The following is a 21,448-nucleotide window of genomic DNA, read 5'->3' on the forward strand; positions in this document are numbered from 1 at the left end:
TCTATCTTTTCCAAACTCCAATGATAACGTCCTTAAGCGTGCGGCAAAAATAAGTATCATCGACATTTTGATTAGCTGGAAGCCATTGAATCATCTTACAGAAAACACGAGAAAACAGATTAAAGGATCCGATTCAAAATCATGTTTAAAAGCACCAAGAATGATTAGGATGCTAAGAAATAAAGATCACTGGGCTGCCCCGTGAGCATTTTTATTTTTATGTGCCTTGGAATGTACCGTATTGAGCCGTTTGGGGTGAAATCTGCCACCAGAGGAAGATGATTTCCTACCGCCTGAAGGAGGGTTCAGTTCCCTCTAAGGACTAGTCAGTATTGCTGAATTTGGCTTTAGTTGACTTTGCCTCAGGCACGTTGATCTCTGGCTTTGCTAATATAAGGGCTGTCGTGTTTCCCTTCTGCTCTCTGCCTGCGTAGGAACCTGTGCCCAAGATGAAAGACTGATCCGAGTTACTGAGTTACAGCCTATGTGTGTTCAGAAATGACAGTCAGCTGTTGCTTCTCAGTCCCAGAATCATAGAATCATAGAATCATAGAATAGTAGGGTTGGAAGGGGCCTACAAGGCCATCGAGTCCAACCCCCTGCTCAATGCAGTGCTAGGTGTGACTGGACACCTGCAACACCTCTTCCCCTCTAAAGTTCCCCTCTACTCAGCACTGGCTAGGCCTCATCTGGAGTACTGTGTCCAGTTCTGGGCATCACACTTTAAGAAGGATGCAGACAAGCTGGAAAAGGTTCAGAGGAGGGCAGCGAAGATGATCAGGGGACTGGAAACAAAGCCCTACGAGGAGAGACGGAAAGAACTGGGCATGTTTAGCCTTGAGAAGAGAAGACTGAGGGGCGATATGATAGCACTCTTCAAGTACTTGAAAGGCTGTCAGAGAGAGGAAGGCCAGGATCCCTTCTTGATCATCCCAGAGTGCAGGACACGGAATCATGGGCTCAAGTTACAGGAAGCCAGATTCCGGCTGAACATCAGGAAAAATGTCCTGACTGTTAGAGCAGTACGACAACAGGACCAATTCCCCAGGGAGGTGGTGGGCTCTCCCACACTGGAGGCATTCAAGACGAGGCTGGACAGCCATCTGTCAGGGATGCTCTGACTTGGATTCCTGCATTGAGCAGGGGGTTGGACTCGATGGCCTTGTAGGCCCCTTCCAACCCTACTATTCTATGATTCTATGATTCCTTGCAATGTTCACCTTGAGACTGAGACTAAGGGCCTGTCTCCACCAGCGATTTACTCCGAGACGGAAGTAAATCTGCATGTTGAGGTCGTTAGGGATACATGACGTTGTGGCCATCAAGCAGCCACCCCAGAGCTTATCAGGGGAAAACTGGATTTCCTGAGACTGCTTAAAGGCTGATTCTTTTCCTCAAGTCAGGTCCTCCCTGGTATAGTTGCTGTGTGCCCCAACCCCTGCACTGACCTCGGGGATGCTGGCCCTGCCCAGGGGGGTGCCTTTCACCGTGACCTGGCCAAGGGGTGTTTCCTGTGTGTTTCCTGTCCCTGCACAAACCCATTAGTGTCCACTTGGAAGTAGCTCCCCTTGTGCTGAATGAGGCTTGCCCTCTGAATGCCCACGTCAGAACTTACAGAGATCCCCCTCAATTGACACGGCCCAATTCCCTAAGTGCAGTAAAGCGTGATCTCGAAGCTCCAATTCTCCTTTGTTTCATTGACCCTTTGTTATAGAGATCCTGCGGTTTAAAATGGGGGCTGGTTTCCATCTTTGGGTTCTTCCTGCACTTTCCCTATGTGTGTCTACTCGGAAGTAAGTCCCATTGTGCTCAATGAGGCTTGCTCTTGAAATGCAAGTGCAGCTGGACTTTCAGAGAAAAGGAGAAAGGGTGGGGGGAGGGGGGAAGCCTCTCTTCTTGCTTGTGCATCCCCTGCCAGTCAGATGACCTTCACTCCCACCCCCACCTGGAAGTATGTTCTGTGAAGCGATTTTTACTGGTGCAGGGCACTCACTCGTGGGGCCCCGCATGGACCACAGTGCAGCAAAGCTGATTCCTTTAAAAAAAAGTCCTGTAGTCCTCCATTACCTTCTCCTTCTGTTGTCATGGAAACACAGCCTAAGATGCAAACCTCACGACCACAAGATTTGATCTAATCTTTGTACTACCACCGCTACATCCACACTTCTTGTACCATCTTACCTGATGAAGATCCCTGGAGGACTTGACAGCTTGCGCGCTTTTTCCGTGCATTTTGGTTAGCCGTAATAAAGGTATCGCTCAACTCTGGATACTAAAATACTAAAATTTCCCCAACTGGGTGGCCTCCAGAGGTTTTGGACTACAACTCTCAGCATTCCTGACTGCTGGCCATGCTGGCTGATGGGAGTTGTAGTCCCAAACCTCTGGGCGGCACCAGATTGGGGAAAACTGGACTTCATCACATTTAAACCCATTCTGAACCATGGGGTGACAGACATTTTTACTTTATTAGTGCAGGCGATAATTTCAAAGATGCTCTCTTGTCATTCCATGGGACATGATTGAAACTGTCTGAAAGAATCAGCCTACAGACTCTCTCCAGTCTGACACAACTGTATATCAACCAGCCGTACAAAGCATCAAACTGGGAAGCATTCATTTTTCCCAGAGACAGAATATTTGGATGCCCAAAGAGTTATCAGCTCATTTCTATTCAACCCATTCTGCATAGTGCTGTGTGCGAAGGGCCTCTTGAAATTCTCCACCTTACTTGTGGGCAGAGAAATTTGGGAGACAATTTTGCTAAATTTCTCCCAGGGGAGGAGAAACTCTTCACAGCTTCTCCCAGTTGGGGCTCCCCATTGGCAGGGCTTCTAGCCCAGCTTCTTTCTTTTTTCCTAAGGGGTTTGGGGGTCTTCGTACTGAAACAGCATCAACTGTCTTGGCAGGCCGGCCCCCAGTTTGCCTCCACTGCAATGCAGGTGGGGGCAGTGTGGTGTCCAGCTCCAGGGATGAGGCGGAGTTAGTGCTCTGCCAAAATCTGTCCTCCAATTTCCTGCAAGTTTTCTCCCCCCATGAAAGAGGCTTCAATTGTTCTGCCTCATTCAGGATGTTTTATCATTTATTTTTGTGGAGTTTTTGAGTTTACCTAATCACAGCGAGCCTCCCAGGCTGCCTGCACGTCCTGACCTGAAAAAGCCCTATGGGAGGAATTACTCCTTGGTGCCTTAAACTGGGCTTTAATTGAGGTGTGGGGAGTGGAGGAGGCTGCAGGTGGCCAGAGAGATGATTGTGCAATGAAAAACAGGACACTTGGGCTCACTCCTCAGCCACCTCCTAAGTGAGGTAAGCCCAAGACCCATGAGAATTTCTCCGAAATTCCTTCACCATTGAATTTCTTTTCAAAAGCAATTTCTCTTCTGTCAAATTGAATGAGAAGGGTCGGAAAAATGTGGAAGAAATTTTTGGTTCTGCAGGTCTGCAGTTCTCTGTGACTGAAGAACGTTACCCACACCATGACCTTTTGTCCATCATGGGAGCTTTTGGAGTCAGACATGTCCTTCTCTGTGTTTAATACAGAGGTGGACCCATGAAGCAAAGATGGTTGAGCCATCACTCATGCAATCAAGAGGGTGAATTCAATCACCCAGCCCTCCTCTGTAGCACAACTCTGCTAATTTCTCTTGACTACCTTCATGGTGTACTAAATCCAAGTGTTCAAACATAATAACTGTTTTGTGCCATCAGGTGGATCCGCAGTTGGCTACAGAATTGGACTCAAAGAGTGCTTATCAATGGGACCTTCTCAAGCTGGGGAGAGGGAACGAGTGGGGTACCGCAGGGCTCAGTCCTGGGCCCAGTGCTCTTCCACATTTTTATTAATGACTTGGAGGAGGAGGTGCAGGGAATGCTGATCACATTTGCAGATGACACAAAACTGGGCAGGATAGCTAATGCCTTGGAAGACAGAAACATAGAATGCAGTGACAGCTTAAAATTTCCTCCCCACCCAAACTTCCTAGGAGAGGTCAGTTCCTTTTTGGCCTGGTTTGCTCAGACCTTTCTGCCGATCACGTTCCCCACCAATGAAACCTTCGAAGCAGAGCAGTGATGTGCACATGAGTATTAATAGACAATCCAAACATTGTGCCTTATTAAATTATACGAAATCTAATCATTTGGCTATTGATATATTTTTTTAAATTAGCATAATCAAATTGAATGGAAACACTTGGATGCAACAGATCAGCTGGAGGCAATAGATTTGCACTTGTAATTTCCCCATTTTTCACCTGAGCGGGGAAATCTTTGGAAACTTTATGTCAGGTTTCAGCTTGGATGCAACCCACAAGTGTACAGTGGCTCAGCATGGTGTTAGGATAAAAGATCTTCATGACATATGGATTTGGAGACCTGCATGGCCCTGATTTTTTTCACAAGGGTAACCAATACGAGGAGTGATTGACTCGGAGGAAATGTTGATTGTGGCAATTGTGAAGAGCATGGATTCAGCCTCAGAGAGGGGGTTGGTTACTTTTTACAGTTTCTGTCAGTGGCACAGCTATGAGTCCGACCTCAGGGAAGAGGCCTAGGGTCCTACAGCCCAGTGACCTCCGGGAAAGCAGTAGGTGATGGGGTGAGTGGCAAACAGCCCCAGCGTCAGCACCTAGACTGACATGGGCAAAGCTGACACAGGTTGCTGCAACATCCTTTCTTCTCCTTCTTCTCCTCCTCCTCCTCCTCTCCTCCTCCAAAACACAGTATCGTCATGGCACACCTTGCCAGGCGCTATGTGGTTATGGACGCTCGTGTTCTTGTGTTGACTTTGATCATACATTCTCTTCTTCTACAACAGAACGCCTGCTCCTCCCAGATTGGGGTGCACCCCTCTCCTACAGGAACGCCCCTTCCACAGCTTTCTGGAGAGACAGTCCCTGCCTCCAGGGAGCCCTGGACAGGCCTTTTGGATCCAGAAAACGTCCCTTCTAGCTGGGATTTCTGTTGCGTTTGTGAGGAGGAGGCACCCAGAAACATGCAATGTGGTGGGGTGACGAAGCTTTCAGTCCCCTAAATTGGTCCCAGGCAGGTATGTTGGTGGCTCCAGCCCCAAACTAGTGGGCTTGCCTGGCTTGTGAGAACAAGGAGATGACCCCCACTGGTGGCTTCACCCCACATGTACCAGATGGGACACTTTTTAGCTCAGCAGCTGTATGCTACCTCCAGTATCAGAGGCAGTGTGCCTGTGTATGCCATTGAGTTGCTGGGGAACATGGGTGGGAGGGTGCTGTTGCACTCCTGCTCTGCTTGTGGGTTTCCTGTGGGCAGCTGGTCAGCCACTGTGAACAGAATGCTGGGCTAGATGGACCCTTGGTACTGAAATCGGCACCATCGCACATTCAGCTGCTTAGACCCCGCTTCCATAAACTGTAAGTTGCAAAGCCTCCAGGGTTCGTCAGAACCAGGCCAATGTCGCTTTTATAGGCTGTCTGCCAGGCTTCTCCCTGCAGAGTTAGTTGGCTTTCTCTCCGATTGATTTTGCTTTCCCTGTTTTGCTGAGAGCTTGTGAATTCACCCCCTCCGGTTCTCCCTGTCTATATTCCAGTGTGTTGATTTTCGATTAGTCAAGTCGGCGGGTTCTCTTCTGCCTTGCCTGCTCTGCTTTTACGAGCCTCTCACTGTTGCTTTAATTCAGGGGTGGGGAAATCCAGGCCCAGAAGGCCACACCTCCTTTCCCTGTCCCCCTTTTCCTTCCACCCGACCACTGGTCCTTGGTTGGCTTTTGCACATCTCACCTGCCCAACCATTCTAAAAGGTTGCAGTGCCTCTCCAAAGGCTTCTGGTCTTGCTCAGAGGGTGAAAGCAAAATCTAACATTAGCTGAACCGACCTGCCAGCCATTTTCTTTTCATCGACACAGCTCTCGTCACCGCTGGAGGAGATGATTGCTTTCACATGGATAAAACTAATAACCGATATGAGTGGTCGGCGTGGCGCAGTCCAAGAAGCGCTTCCCACCCCACAAGAAGCCAGGAGACATTGTGGCTATTGGCGGGGCAGTTTGGGTTTCACCCTTGTCATTGGTGATGCAGTGGTAAATTTTGCAGCGCAGGTGTTCAGCATGGCAGTCCCCATAACCCTTCCCCCAAGGAGAGTCCCAAAAGCCAGGCAGATTCATATGAACAACCCAGTTCTAGCCTTTTCCATCATCCCCAGGAGCAGGTCTGTCACAAAGTGAGTGGGTCTGAATTGCCCCTTCAAGGCCAAGCCAGTGGGTCTGAATTGCCCCTTCAAGGCCAAGCCACCCCAAAATACTTTGCATTATGACAGGGAAAAATATGTTCCTCAGGTGCAGGGACACTCTGAAGCCAGGACCAACAGGACCAGGTACAGGACCAGCTGTACCTCCTGGGTGTATCTGGAAGACTTTATATCAGCTCTCTGTTGAAACCTGCTGGTTGCTGCTGGAACAACATCTTTGTTTTAGCTCCCTTTGCCTTGCAGCCCAGTTTTCTTGGCTCTTTCTCTTCTTTGGACTGATTGTTTGTGCTGCTGACCCCTGGACCCCTGATAAGAACCTGTCCCTTGGATTGTGCTGGACTTGTCTTGGCCTGCTTGGCTGTGTATTTAACTTCAGCCTCAGGCCTGGCTTTTGAACTGCCCTTCTTTTTGGACCAGTTATACTTCTGTGCTTCTGATCCCTGCTCGCCTCCTGACTTTGCTGCATGGGTTTACCCCAAGGCTGAGCTTGACCCAGCCATAGCAGGACAGGAACAGGGAATTCTGAGGCAGGTGGCAAGCGAAGTCCGTGTCCTGGTGCTGATCCCTGGGAGCCCAGGCTTTACTGTGCCACTGGCAGGCCGATTACAGCAGTTGTCACCTGCCACATCTGGAGGGCACCAGGTTGAGGAAGGTGCTCTAGGCTGGGATTAAGCAGGCAGTGAACGAGCGCTAAAGTCATGCGAACAACTGGCTCCTTCGTTAGGCCAGGATGAATCGGTAGGCAGTGAACGCAATTAGGCCCAAGTGGCTGCTAATGGCTGTGGGCAGCTTTCCACACTCGGCTAATTCAATTTGTCAGGGCATTGGCAAAACAGAATGGATGTGCCAGCCAGGGTTCCAGGATGTATCCCATAAATAACAGGGCTTTGAGGGCCCAGGTGGCCACGCACCAGAGAACTGGCTTTGCATGGAAGCCCGGGCTTCCGAACCAAGCAAGTCTGGTCTCTGGTCTTGGAGCCGCCTCCTGCGGGACACGGGTTCGACTCCTGCTCTTTCTCTGCTCAGTACTGAAGCAGAGCCATGCAACTGTTGGACGGGCTGAGTGGTGGCATAGGAGTGGATTTTGCAATGCAAGTGCACATCACAGTAAGATCTATAGATACACCCCCAAGGAGAGTCCAAAAATTTAGGCAGATGTGTTGATCCTTGTGTGTGTGTGTTGTAGGCCTTTCATCAAGCCAATGGGTCTTAATTGCCCGTTCAAGACCAACCCACCCCAAAATACTTTGCATTACAACAGGGATCGCTCACAGCATTACTGGCTTTAGGTTCTGGAGGGCCTTAGACAGACACCCCCAATGAGCCCCCTCCCCCCATGAGTCGACCTCTTCGTCATCATGGTTCATGCTTGCTTGCTTGGTTCGTGCTCACTTGCTGTGGCATCTTGTGTTCCCCCTTCTCACCACCACTGTCGTCTGGGCCAGAGCAAGAGCCAGGGGAACAAGCAGGTTGCAATGGGGGGGGGGGCACACTCCAGGGGCTTGTTGTCAAAAGCATGTGCCAATCTCCTTCTGTTCCCACATTTGGGGCGCACTCTCTGTGCAGGTTCACACACAGCCATCCCTCTGGGGCTCCCTTCCCACACAAGTTTCCCTTTTATTTCTTTTGTTATTTTGTTGATTGCATTTCTATACCGCCCATTAGCCAAAGCTGCTTGGGCAGTTTACAAGACAAGGCTTAAAACAATAACATACAAGAACGTAGGAAAATGTCATATAAAACCATAAGTTTAAAACAGAATAAAATCAAAGGAGGTACCAAGATAAAAGCCAGCAGTAATGCAAAGACCTAAAATCCAAAGATCTTCTTCAGGGGTCCTTTTCCAGGAGCCCCTGCAAAAAGGAAATGAGGCAGGTGGCTACCAAGAACAGGGCGTTTTCTGTTGTGGCACCCTGGCTGTGGAATGAGCTCCCCAGAGAAACTCGCCTGACACCTACATTGTGCATTTTCCAGCACCAGGTGAAGACCTTTGAGCCCTCTTCTCAAACTGGGGAGAGGTAACAGGCAGGGTACAGAGCTCGGTCTTGGGCCCAGTCCTCTTCAACATTTTTAGTAATGACTTGGATGTGACTTGGAGGTACAGGGAATGCTGATCAGATTTGCAGAGGACATAGAATTGGGCGGGATAGCTAATACTTTGGAAGACAGAAACAAAATTCAAAGTGATCTGGGTAGACTGGAGCGCTGGGCAGAAAACAACAGCATGACATTTAATAGGGAGAAATGCCAAGTTCTGCACCTAGGAAAAAGAAACCAAGTGCACAGTTACAAGATGGGGGATATGTGGCTCAACAACGCTACAAGCAAGAAGGATCTTGGAATTGTTGTAGATCACAAGCTGAAGATGAGCCCAGATAATGTGGCTGCAAAACATGAAGATGATGTGGCTGCGAAAAAGGCAAATGCTATTTTGGGCTGCATTAGTAGAAGTATAGCTTCCAAATCACATGAAGGACTGGTTCCCCTCTACTCAGCACTGGTTAGGCCTCATCTGGAGTACTGTGTCCAGTTCTGGGCACCACACTTTAAGAAGGATGCAGACAAACTGGAGAGGGTTCAGAGGAGGGCAACAAAGATGATCAGGGGACTGGAAACAAACAATGAGAGACTGAAAGAACTGGGCATGTTTAGCCTTGAGAAGAGAAGACTGAGGGGAGATAGGATAGCGCTCTTCAAGTACGTGAAAGGTTGTCAGAGAGAAGAAGGCCAGGATCTCTTCTCGATCATCCCAGAGTGCAGGACACGGAATCATGGGCTCAAGTTACAGGAAGCCAGATTCCGGCTGAACATCACGAAAAATGTCTTGACTGTTAAAGCAATACGACAATGGCACCAATTCCCTAGGGAGGTGGTGGGCTCTCCCCCACTGGAGGCATTCAAGACGAGGAAGGACAGCCACCTGTCAGGGATGCTCTGACTTGGATTCCTGCACTGAGCAGGGGGATGGACTTGATGGCCTTGTAGGCCCCTTCCAACCCTACTATTCTATGATTCTACGTTTTCCCAGGCATTTTGCCCTTTTAGCTCTGTCATTTTAAATCTGTTATTGAATTTTAAATCTCTGGATTGCTTCCATGTTTTCTTTTGGTATGTGCTTTTATACTGCCGTTTTAAACTTTTAAATTGTATATTGTATTGTTGTTATTGTTGTTCAGTCGTTCAGTCGTGTCCAATTCTTCGTGACCCATTGGGCCATAGCACGCCAGGCCTTCCTGTCCTGCGCTCCCTCCCGGAGTGTGTTCAAGTCCATATTCATTGCATCGGTGATGCTATCTAGCCATCTCATCCTCTGCCGTCCCCTTCTCCTTTTGCCTTCACTCTTTCCCACCATCAGGGTCTTTTCCAGTGACTTTTCTCTTCGCATTAGGTGGCCAAAATATTTGAGCTTCAGCTTCAGTATCTGTCCTTCCAATGAGCAGTCAAGGTTGATTTCCTTGAGGATGGACTGATTTGACCTCCTTGCAGTCCAGGGGACTCGTAAGAGTCTTCTCCAGCACCAAAGTTCGAAGGCATAAATTCTTTGGCGCTCAGCCTTCCTTATAGTCCAGCTCTCACAGCCATATGTTGCTACTGGGAAAACCATAGCTTTGATTATACGAATCTTTGTCGGCAAGGTGATGTCTCTGCTTCTTACTACGCTGTCTAGGTTTGCCATAGCTTTCCTCCCAAGGAGCAAGCGTCTTTTAATTTCATGGCTACAGTCACCGTCTGCGGTGATCTTGGAGCCCAAGAAAATAAAATCTGTCACTGCTTCCATTTCTTCCCCTTCTATATGCCAGGAAGTGATGGGGCCAGATGCCATGATCTTAGTTTTTTAAATGTTGAGTTTCAAGCCAGCTTTTGCACTCTCCACTTTCACCCTTTACAAGAGGCTCTTTAGATCCTCTTCGATTTCTGCCATTAGGGTGGTATCATCTGCGTATCTGAGGTTGTTGATAATTCTCCCGGCAATCTTAATTCTGACCTGTGATTCATCCAGCCCGGCGTTTCTCATGATGTACTCTGCATATAAGTTAAATAAGCAGGGCGACAAGATACAGCCTTGTCGTACACCTTTCTCAATTTTGAACCATTTGGTTCTTCCATGTCCGGTTCTTACTGTTGCTTCTTGACCCTCATCCAGGTTTCTCAGGAGACAGGTAAGGTGGTCTGGTACTCCCATCTCTTTCAGAATTTGCCACAGTTTGTTGTGATCCACACAATCAAAGGCTTTAGTGTAGTCAATGAAGCAGAAATAGATGTTTTTCTGGAATTCTCTTGCTTTCTCCATGATCCAGCGAACGTTGGCAATTTGATCTCTAGTTCCTCTGCCTCTTCGAAACCCAGCTTGTACTTCCGGTAGTTCTTGGTTCACATGCTGCTGAAGCCTAGCTTGTAGGATTTTGAGCATAACCTTGCTGGCATGTGAAATGAGTGCAATTGTGCGGTAGTTTGAGCACTCTTTGTCATTGCCCATCTTTGGAATTGGAATGTAAACTGACCTTTTCCAGTCTTGTGGCCATTGTTGAGTGTTCCAAATTTGTTGGCATATTGAGTGCAGCACTTTAACAGCATCATCTTTTAGGATCTTAAATAGCTCAGCTGGAATACTGTCATCTCTGCTAGCTTTGTTGTTAGTGATGCTTCCTAAGGCCCACTTGACTTCACTCTCAAGGATGTCCGGCTCAAGTTCAGTGACCGCACTAGCATGGCTATCAGGGACATTCAGATCTTTCCTGTATAGTTCTTCTGTGTATTCTTGCCACCTCTTCTTAATCTCATCTGCTTCTGTTAGGTCCCTGCCTTATTTGTCCTTTATCATGCTCGTCTTTGCACAAAATGTTCTCTTGAGATCTCCGATTTTCTTGAAGAGATCTCTAGTCTTTCCCATTCTATTGTTTTCCTCGATTTCTTTGCATTGTTCATTTAAGAAGGCCTTCTTGTCTCTCCTTGCTATTCTCTGGAACTCTGCATTCAGTTGGGTATATCTTCCCCTTTCTCCCTTGCTTTTCGCTTCCCTTCATTCCTCAGCGACTTGTAAAGCCTCCTCAGACAGCCACTTGGCTTTCTTGCATTTCTTTTTCTTTGGGATGGATTTTGTTGCTGCCTCCTGAACAATGTTACGGACCTCCATCCATAGTTCCTCAGGCACTCTGTCTATCAGATCTAATCCCTTAAATCTATTCCTCACCTCCACTGTGTATTCATAAGGGATATGATTTAGGTCATACTTGAACGGTTTAGTGGTTTTCCCTACGTTCTTCAATTTAAGCTGAAATTTTGCAAGAAGCAGCTCAGGATCTGAGCCACAGTCAGCTCCAGGTCTTGTTTTAACTGACTGTATGGAGCTTCTCCATCTTTGGTTGCAAAGGACATAATCAATCTAATTTCGATATTGACCATCTGGTGATGTCTGTGTGTAGAGTCGCCTCTTGTATTGTATTGTATTATATTGTATTTTTAATGCATTTTGTGGCTTTCGTTGTTGTGAATCACTCAGAGAATTTCGGCCATTGGGCAGTATAGAAATGTAATTGATTAATTAATTAATTAATTAAAAACAGACAACACACACTAACACCATTTTGCAAACAGAAGAGCTAAAAGACTTGGGAAATCAAAAACATTCTTTACCTGGCCCCCCCAAAAGCATAATGTAGATGCAATACGCTCTTCGAACTGCCCACACTGAAAATGAACTCTGGTATATACTTATCTTTATGGAGGGAGACGATCCTTCAGATAACCTGGCCCCAAGCCATCTAGGGGTTTGTAAGTTTCAAAGCACTTTGAATTTGGCCCAGAAATGGATCAACAGATTATAGGGTTCAGGCCATTTAGGGGCTTGTAAGTTTCAAAGCACTTTGAATCTGGCCAAGAAATGGATCGACAGATTATGAAGCACTGATCATGTTGGCTGGTTCACAATCTCACTGCCCTGTTTTGGACCAGCAGATGTTTCTGGACTGTTTTCAAAGCAGCCCCACGTGCAACACAGTTGCAGCAGTCCAGGGGAGAGGTTACCAAAGCATGGATAACTGTAGCAAGGCTCTCTCTGTCCAGATAAGATCGTAGCTGGTATATCAGCGTAAGCTTCTGTCAATCTGGTTCCCGTCAGGATGCAGCAACCGGGCAGTTGTGCACGTACAACCAGGTTCAAGGATGTCTGCAAAGCGTTGTCTGCTTGTAACGCCAGTCGCTACCTTTGGCTCACTGGGTTTGGTGATTGGGTGTTTGGGGCGCTCAGCTACTACCATCTAGTGGGGCTCATGGGAACAGCAGCAAAAGCAGTGGTTGGGTGTAGAAATGGGTGAGAGATTCCTTCCATTCGAATATTTATGCACATTTGCTAAATTTGCACCAGCTGAACAGATGAATGGACCAGAACAGAGTCGCTCAATGAAAGGCACGCTTTTCCAAATGTTGCGCTGCAGTCCTGCACTCCAAACCCCCAAACCCACGCAGCTCAGGCAAAAATGCACACAAAAATCCACGTACTACTGAAAAATCTACACCACGGTGCCTGGGGCAGTGAAAATATGGCACAGAAAAACAATATTGTAGGGGGAATCACTTGCCCTCAAATGTGTGCATTTGGGAACAGTGCGCACAAAAGTGCACATGAACTTTTGTGCAGCCTTTGAAAAATAAGATTCGTGCCCAGAATTGAACTCAAGGTCAGAAATGCGAGAAATGGAATGGACACAAAATGGACAAATTGGCTTATTGCTAGAGAGATTGCTGTGTTAGTCTGTTGCAGCAAAATCATTGAAGTGGCATGTTAAAGGCTAACAGATTTGTGCCGGCAGAAAGTTCGGTGGGCCAGAGTCCATTTTGTCAAATGCAGGGTCCGTAGCTGCAGGTTCAGTCCCCAGAATCTCTGAGTCTGGGATTAGAGGATGTCATCTATGGGGCCAAACAGCCTCTGAAAAGCGCAAGCTGCAGCCTGTGACTTTTCTTATGAAAGCTCAAATGTATCCAAAAAAAGCACCACCTTCCGGAGGACTAGCACCATGATTAGTCTGTAAAAAAGAACAAGCAGTTCCACGGCCCCTTAAAAGACACTACTGATTTGTGGCGGCAGGGGCTTACACGGAATTCAAGCCCACATCTCCCCCAGAAGCTTCTGTCTTATGACTTTTTGGTTTGTTTGTCTCAGGGCTGGAGAAAACGCGGATTCTTTTTCAGAACCGTGGCCGATGCTCCTGTTGGCAAAGCCACTGAGCCACAGTCTGCAGCTCTTTTTTGACATTGGCTCTCAAGCTGCCCAATTCAGCATGCTTACAGCTTTTGTTCTTTTCCCCCCTTCCTTTTTTTTCCCATGCGGAGATGCAGAGCATCAAGCGCACCGCTAAGCGAGCTTGCTGAAAAGATAAGGCGCAGAAGGGTCTCTCTGTCCCGCCCCTACAGTCTTCGTTGTCCCCCTTCCGATTGTGCGCACCATATTCTCTTGTTTCGCATCTGATGTACAACCTTATATAGTAATTTGGCAGCAGATGCAGGCCATCTGTCTCCTGGGCTCCAGGGACCCGGCCATGGGGCGCTTTTCCCGGGAAGCTCCTCAAGGGATCTGGCATTCCCTCACTCCCCAACAGCTCGCCTTGGTCTGGTCACACGTGCACCCCGAATTTTCCAACTTTCCCCAAAAGTTCCACCGTCTCAATGCACACTTGGTATTCCATCAGCTCTGGAAGATGTGTGTCTGACGCCACAGATCGCCTCGCAAAGTGCCTCCCTACACCACCTGTGGCCGTTGTGAGATATGACCCAGCAGTCAAGAAGCGGAGTTGTGTCTCTGTGGATCTATGTGGAAGGATTCGAACCTATGAAGGTTCAAATCTTGCCTTGGCTTTGGGCTCTGGCCAATCCCTTTCCGGCTTGTAGGGTGGCCAGAGGACAGTCCTCTATTGAAAGACCTCTGTATGATGGGTTTCCAGTCCCAGTCTGGGAGAAAGAATCACAAGAATAGGGTGGCCAAGTGGCCTACTTTGCAGAGGGGAGTCCTCTAGTTTGGAGGGCTGGCAGAGGGCAAGCCTCTCTTAAAAGGTGTCCTCTGTTTGATGGGCTTTCCAGTCCTAGTCTGGAATAAAGAATTACAAGAATAGAGTGGCCGGGTGGCCTACTTTGCAGAGGGGTGTCCTCCGTTTGAAGGCGTCCTCCACTTGATGGTCTGTCCAGTCCAAGTCTGGGTTGAAGTCAAAGAACCAGAAGGAAGGAGAGTGGAGCAGGAGTGCTGAAGTTGCCCAGGACTTGGGATAGCTGACTGCACCGTCACACAGGTTTCCTGGATGGTCCTCCCCACTTGGGTGAGATGTGAGATATTAAAATCGTAGTCGTCATCTCTAAATTTGCGCCCATTCATATAATTTTGCACGGGCAGACACCCTGTGAATCAGTGCCCTCTTTCGTCCTCCTTTTTGGCCATACGTAAATCCCCGTCCTATTCAGGGCAGACCAGAAGGAGGACTTCTTCACACACCGCAGAGTTAAGCTCCAGAATTCACTGCTACATGATTTCAGGATGATCAGCAACTTGGAGGGCTTGAAAGGGGGATTAGATTTGTTCAGGGAGGAGGGGGTGGCTATCAATGGCTACTAGTCCTCATGGCTATATGCTACCTCCAGCATCTGAGACAGTGTGCTGGGGAAGGCAAGCGACTCGTGCTGGTACATTCCTGTCCTCCTTGCGCACGCCCTGTGATCATTCATTTGACCGCAGTGTGAGCAGATTGCTGGATTAGATGAACCTTTGGTCTGATCCAGCACGGCTCTCCTCACGTCGCTCTTACGACCCCCTCCCGAAGTAAGCCTGTCACCTTTGGGTGTGAAGCTGTCCCATCGTCTTCACCAGGAAACACCGTGGCTGGCTTCTCGTCAACTGCCACATCTTTGCAAACACCGCTCCTCCCTGAGCCGCAGTGGCAGTGAAAGGTCAGTGCCAATGTTTACATTTGCCGGGAGGGTTTGGAACGCTGAGGCTGCTGGGCGGGCCAGCGGAGGTGATCGCCTCAGTGAAATGGGACTCGGCCCTGCAAAGGGCACCAGAATGGCCGGGCAGGTTCTGCCCGGACCAGTTTTCTGTCTGAGGCGGCCTCGCCATGCAGAGCTTGGCGCCTTTACTGGCCTTCGCTGTGGCCGTCCGTCCCACAATCACTCGTGCCAAAGTGGGATTGCGCCGTCTTAACTCAGGCCCCTTATTTGCCCCGGAGTTTCTAAAAGTGTCCGGCGCCTCATGACAGTGGAGAGCATTTTCGGCGCACGCTGGCAGCTGGCAGCGGCCTAATCGTTGAGGGGGGGCAGCTGGGTGCGGGAGCGATGGGGGCCGGCCACTTGCCCCTGACTCACCCCCGCCGGAGACAGCGACGAGGGAATCTTGGCCCCAGCATCAGTTGTCAGCTGGACTCGCGCCAAGCCGTTTGTTTAGCTTCCCGGCTGGGGGTGGGCCGTGCAGCAGAAAGTTTCCTGGGAGCAGCCTGGACGGGATGGTGCGACGCATGTCTCCCTTCGGGCTCGAGTGCCCCGGACGGGCCGCAGCAAGGAGGCCCTGTTTCTGAGCCCCTTGGGGCCGGGATATCGGGTTTCAGGGCCAGCGGGCACCTCTGTGGCAATTCAGGCTTCAGCGAGCTGAGGAACATGAAGGCGGACTCTGCGAGCCCTGGGGCCATGGGGGTCAGGCCACGTTTGTTTGTGTGCCAGTGACCAGGGCAATACCGGCGGGCTCTGGGTTCCAGTTTCCTCCGCTGCAGCAGGCATCTGGGCCGGTTGCTCCAAATTCTGGTTTCGCCCCAGAACCAACTGCAAGCAACGCTCGCCCCTGCTTCCAGCAGATAGCTGGAGGGGGCCCCACCTGTCCGACAGCAGCAACAGCTCTGCAGTGCTTCCCTCTTCCAAGCCACACGGCTCCCTGGGGGGGGTCACTGAACCCCCTTGCCCTGCAATTCTCTTGTCCTCTTCAAGAAAATGATGATGAGCCAAAGCATCCGTCTCCAGCGGCGGTTCACTGTGGCCCACCCACCTTGGTAAGAGCATCCGGGGGGGCAGGGGGGGAGACGTCTGATCCCTGGAAGTTCTAAGGACCCAATTGTCAGCGGGCACTCGGTTGACTCCAGCTGGCCCTCTGTGTCCGAAAAGTGACCTTGGCAGGGTTCAGAAGATGTAGAAGGGGCTTGCAGCTTCTCCCCTGGTGTTTCTCTCCCACAATCAGCATCTGGTACTCTGAGATAGACTACTCCTGAATATGGAGGTTCTATTTCTCTGCCATGGGCACTAACAGCTATTAGTAGGCCTTGCCTCTGCGAATATGTTTAGTGACTCCCCCTTTCAAGCCTCCCTCGCTCCATCTGGCGGCAGCAATGCCGCCATTTCATTCTGAATTGGACAAAGGAAGCCTTCATTGATTGATGCATTCATTTTCTTATTACATTCATACCCCGTCTTTTGTCCTCCAGGGAACCCAAGGTGATTTTTTGCACAGTTGCCCTCCTCTCCATTTTTATCTTCACAACAACCCTGTGAGGTAGGTTAGGCTGAGAGTCAGGGCCTGACCCAAAGTCTCCCAGGGAGCTTCATGGCCTAAGTGGGGACTCAAACCCTGGTCTTCCCAGCCCAACAGTCTAACCACTAAGCCACACAGCCTCTCTGTCTTTGTGTTGTCTGCCCTGAACCTATGCCCCAATCATAGGGTGATCCACCTACCCCCAATTCCACAATGATGAGAGAGAGAAAATGTCTCCCTCTCTGCACAGGTCATAGTTTTACAGACAGGTAAGACATTGTGGTGTTTGTGGGCTCCCCAAAGGTCATCTGACCACCCGGCTGACTTCTATATGCTTGTGCTAGTGAAATGGAGCCTCTCTGTGAAAGAGCACTCTACCCCGGATACCAGACAAAGGATAGGAAACCTTCCTTCTTGCCCAGCACCTTCTGGGATTCCTGGAGAAAGCTTCTCTGTAATATTGTGAGCTGCTGCGTAAAGGCTTGGGCGGGGGGGCTTGGAAAAGCGGGGTGTAAGGTCCAGAATAAATCCCTTGGGTTGGTCTCCCTGCCTTTTGGTCTGATGGAGCACAGCCATTTCTTAGGAATCCTCTTGGCACAGCCAAACAGGTTCCAGGGCTGAAGCCCGTCTCCGGAGAAGCCCTCTCCGTCCGTGCACGCTTGGTTTCCCCCTTGACAATTCGCAAGGCGGGGGTGGGGGGTCTTTGTGCTTTTGCTCTGCCTTCCCCAACTTGATGTGCTGGACTACAACTCCCAGCATCCCCCACCCAGCACACAGTTGGGGAAGACTGTGAGCTGCTGCCTTCCCCCCTACACACCCGCATACCCCCATTTGCCACGGCTTCTCCTGAGAGGCCCCCGCCGGGCGTCTATTTATAGGCGAGTGACAGATTCCCAAGGCAGCTCCGTGGGATGGGGTCAGGAACTCTGAAGGCCCAACGACGCGGGATGGAATTCTGTTTTGGTTTTTTAAATGCAGCAACGGTGTCTTGCCAAATGCCCCCCCCCCCCGCCGGCCGCCCCCTTCAAAGGGGTGCTGGCAGGGTGCCGCCGGGTATAGCTGAACCGTGTTTCTCTCCCCACGTACACATCTGCTACAGCTGTTCTCCAGGGGCCTCCATCGGGGTTCCTGAAGCCTGCTCGACGCTTTGCTTTTGGGTGGGGGACGTTGGCCAGGAGGCGTGTCCTGGCCCCGCCCTCCTGCTGCCCCCTCCCCCTAAAGCCACCGGTTGTAGGCAGCGCAAACAGCGACAACACAGTGGTGCAAAAGGCCAAAGCCAAACCAAGCGGCCAGCTGCAGGGTGCAATTCCCTGGCACGTTTTGAGAGACTTTCCTCCGTCACGGGCAATCATGTTCTTTGAGGCTTCCGAATGTATTTGCTTTTATGACGAATCGTTATGCTGCGCTTATGTATCATCGATGGGACTTACGCAGCTTTCATGGTGGGACGTAAAAGGGGCTTACGTATAATCGATGCAACAAGACGGACCCTGCCCCTGCCCCTGCTGGCTCACAATCTGAAAAGACACACACGACGCACAAGGAAACCGGGGGGGGGGGAAGAGGAGGAAAATTCTTTTAGCAGGGCAGGGGGAATCATAGTCGGACACTTGCTATTGCAAGGGCAGTTTGAGGCCTGGATCCAGCCAAGCCACTGACAGACAGGGAAGGAAACTGTCTCATCCCAAGGGAGAAGATAGTCTTATCTGATCCTAAGCTGGATGGGAAAGGCAGTCTGGTTAAAGCTGCCTTCCCCAACTTGGGCCGTCCAGCAGTTTTGGACTACAGCTCCCAGCATTCCTGACCATTGGCCATGCTGGCTGGGGCTGGTGGGAGTGGAAGTCCAAAACATCTGGAGGGCACCAGGTTGGGAAAGGCCAAGTTAAAATTTCCCTCAGTCAAGCCGCCATTTTGTCCATGCTCCCTGCTGGCTTCAAAACATGGCCTCTTCTCTCACGCTTGGGCAACACGCCAGTCAGCTGCCTGTGACAGAAGACGCCGGAAACCATCCCGCCTGCTCTTCCGAGGGAATGGTAGTTGTGCTCCTTGTCTCCTGGCAAGTGAGGCAAAAGTGCTTTTTGGTCCAGCGGCCCATGGCCTGGCAACCCTCCCTCTGAACACAACAGGTTTCCCAATTTGTAGAGGAGAGGGAGGGGCAACGCGCCATAAATAGAGCCATGCCATACCACAGCTCTGAAGCAGGGCCAGCCCGACCATGAGGCGGAGTAAGGCGGCTGTTTTGGGGGTGTCACGAAAGGACAGCAAATTGTCAGTTATTTCATTTTGTCAACACTGTATTTCTACTGCCAGGGAGAGGTGCCTGTGAGATTTTCTGCCTCTGGTGCCAAAGTAATGTGGGTATTGGGCACTTTGTTGCCGGGGGGGGGGGTACCATTTGCCGCTCTGTCTCAGGCAGAATTAGATCAGGGGTGGGGAATGTTTTTCAGCCCAAGGGCCAAATTAAGAAAAGAGGAAGAGGGGTGACATTCCATGTAGGTGGGCCAGTGGCATAGTGGGTGGAGTCAAATGTGATTACTATCTATTTTTAGTCTGCTTAGAAATAAGCAGAACAAGGTGTCTGCATGCCTACTCAGAAGTAAGGAGGCAAAAAAGCTACATGTCTACTCAAAAGTAAGCAGGACTGAATTGCTCAGTCGAATGTCTAAAAGTATCCCAGATATCAAGCCTCTGCATATCTACTCACAAGTAAGCAGGCTAAGACTCTGCATGTTTACTTAGAAGTAAGCAGAGCTGAATCACTTGGCAGCATTTTCAAGTAGCAGCCCAGATACCAAGCCTCTGCATGTCTACTCACAAGTAAACAGCCAAAACTCTCCATGACTACTCATAAGTAAGCAGGACTGAATCACTCAACCACACTTTCAAATAGCATCCCAAATACCAAGACTCTGCATATCTACTCATAAGTAAGCAGGCTAAGAGCCAGTGTGGTGTAGTGCTGAGAGTGCTGGACTGGGAGTCGGGAGATCCGGGTTCTAGTCCTCACTCGGCCATGGAAGCTCACTGGGTGACTTTGGGCCATTCACAGACTCTTAGCCCAACCTACCTCACAGGGTTGTTGTTGTGAGGATAAAATGGAGAGGAGGATAATGTAAGCCGCCTTGGGTTCCTTAAGGAGGAAAAAAGGCACGATATAAATGTAATAAATAAAATAAAGATAAATAGGACTCCGCATGTTTACTTAGAAGTAAGCAGAGCTGAATCACTCAGCAGCATTTTCAAGTAGCAGCCTCTGTATATTTACTCATAGGGAAGCAGGTCTTTTCATGCCTGCGAAATGCACAGCCCCAAATCTTTTGTAACGGCTCGATTCTTTGCAGGCGATTTAAAGGTTAGCTGCCTTTAAATAACCTCTTATCTCTGACCAGCGATATCCTTTGATTTGACGCAGCAAGGCTCTCCTTATATCCTTATGATAGCTAAACGACACCTCCAGGCGGAGCGGCGTTCTCCCTCCGAAAACCAGACTGCGGGGCCCAACCACAGGAGAGGGCTGGAGCCGCCGTCCCTGGAGACATCTGGCTGGCCACTGGCAGGACAGGATGCTGGCCTAGATGAGCCTTTGGTCAGATCCAGCAACAGCTCTTCTGCTCTGATGAAGAGGGGTCCTGCTGGAAACACGCCGGAGCGCGGCACCTCGGTGTTGACCGCCAACTCAGATCCCAGCCCGCTTGTATCCGGCTGAGCCACCAAATCCCTGCGAAAACGGCCCCGGCATGCCCGAGGCGGTAACAGAGGAGAACGTTTGCAGCTCGCCTGAGTCTGCACAAGTGCTTTCTCCTCATTGCCGACTGATTGCAACTCGCAAGTAATGAAGACGTGGCGTGCCTGGAATGGTCCAAGACTTCCTGGGCAAAGGCTTTATGAAATCTATCTTACATGAAGTGGCTCCTGGATCTGAGAGGAGGGGTTGACGTTTCCTTGTGGAGTATCTAATGCAGCAGGAGGAACCTCCAGCACCTGGCCTAATCTGGCTCGTGGAGGTTCCCCATCTGGCCTGCAGAGGTTTGGGGTACTTCTGTGGGACCCCTCCCCAAGCCCCACCCTTTCCCCAAACCCACCCCCCAGCCAGGATGCTACTGGGGGCTTGCAGAGGAGGTGGGGAGAGGAATTTCCTTGTGATCACCGATCTGTGGTCAGAGATAACAAGGCGATCCCTCGCCATGTGAAGGGGAATCCCATTGTTATCTCTGATCGCAAATTGGTGTTAACAAGGGGATTTCCCTGGGGGCGGGTGGCTGACGCGTTTCGTCTCCTTTGTGCACCGCTCACCAGTCTAATCAATTCTAACAGTTGGTGCTCAACAGTTCAAGGTGGTCAGTAGCCAGGACTAGAAGTTGCCAGCATCCACACAGGATCTGGGCCTGGCCTTTCAGTGTGCAGCAGGGTCTGAGAAGAGGAAGCACCATCCCTCGGTCATTGACCGGGGCTGAATTGTTCGTCCGGAAGATTTTGGTCCACAATGAACCCTTTGTCCCTCGGGTGCGGCTGGGGGAAATGAACCAGAAGCAAAAAAACGAGCAGGGCGCTTTTGTTTTTAAGAGGAAGAATGTTTGCATGGCACTGACTCCAGAGCCCCACAGCCCTCTAGAATCTTAGGGCTGCCTCTCCAGGGTGGTCTTGATCAAGGGAAATCCCCCCCCTGCCCCCAACCGTTCCTCTCCCGAAGACAGCCCACTACCCGGTTCGGGGCTTGTACCCAAGGGACAATTGG

At 50.1% G+C, this 21,448-nt stretch overlaps 1 protein-coding gene across 1 annotated transcript in view; it reads left to right on the forward strand.

Moving 5' to 3' along the window:
* The first annotated feature begins 16,160 nt into the window (after positions 1 to 16,160).
* Positions 16,161 to 21,448, forward strand: part of PDE4C (phosphodiesterase 4C) — a 45,982-nt gene continuing 40,694 nt past the window's right edge. The window contains exon 1 of the mRNA XM_084825783.1: positions 16,161 to 16,237. Within this exon, the coding sequence (XP_084681909.1) occupies positions 16,179 to 16,237 (59 nt within the window). The 5' untranslated portion in view covers positions 16,161 to 16,178. The remainder of the gene's footprint in view (positions 16,238 to 21,448) is intronic.

The sequence above is a fragment of the Heloderma suspectum genome, chromosome Z (assembly GCF_057233095.1).
Source record: "Heloderma suspectum isolate Gila_16-S chromosome Z, 16-S_ref, whole genome shotgun sequence".
In the NCBI taxonomy this organism is placed as follows: Eukaryota; Metazoa; Chordata; class Lepidosauria; order Squamata; family Helodermatidae; genus Heloderma; species Heloderma suspectum.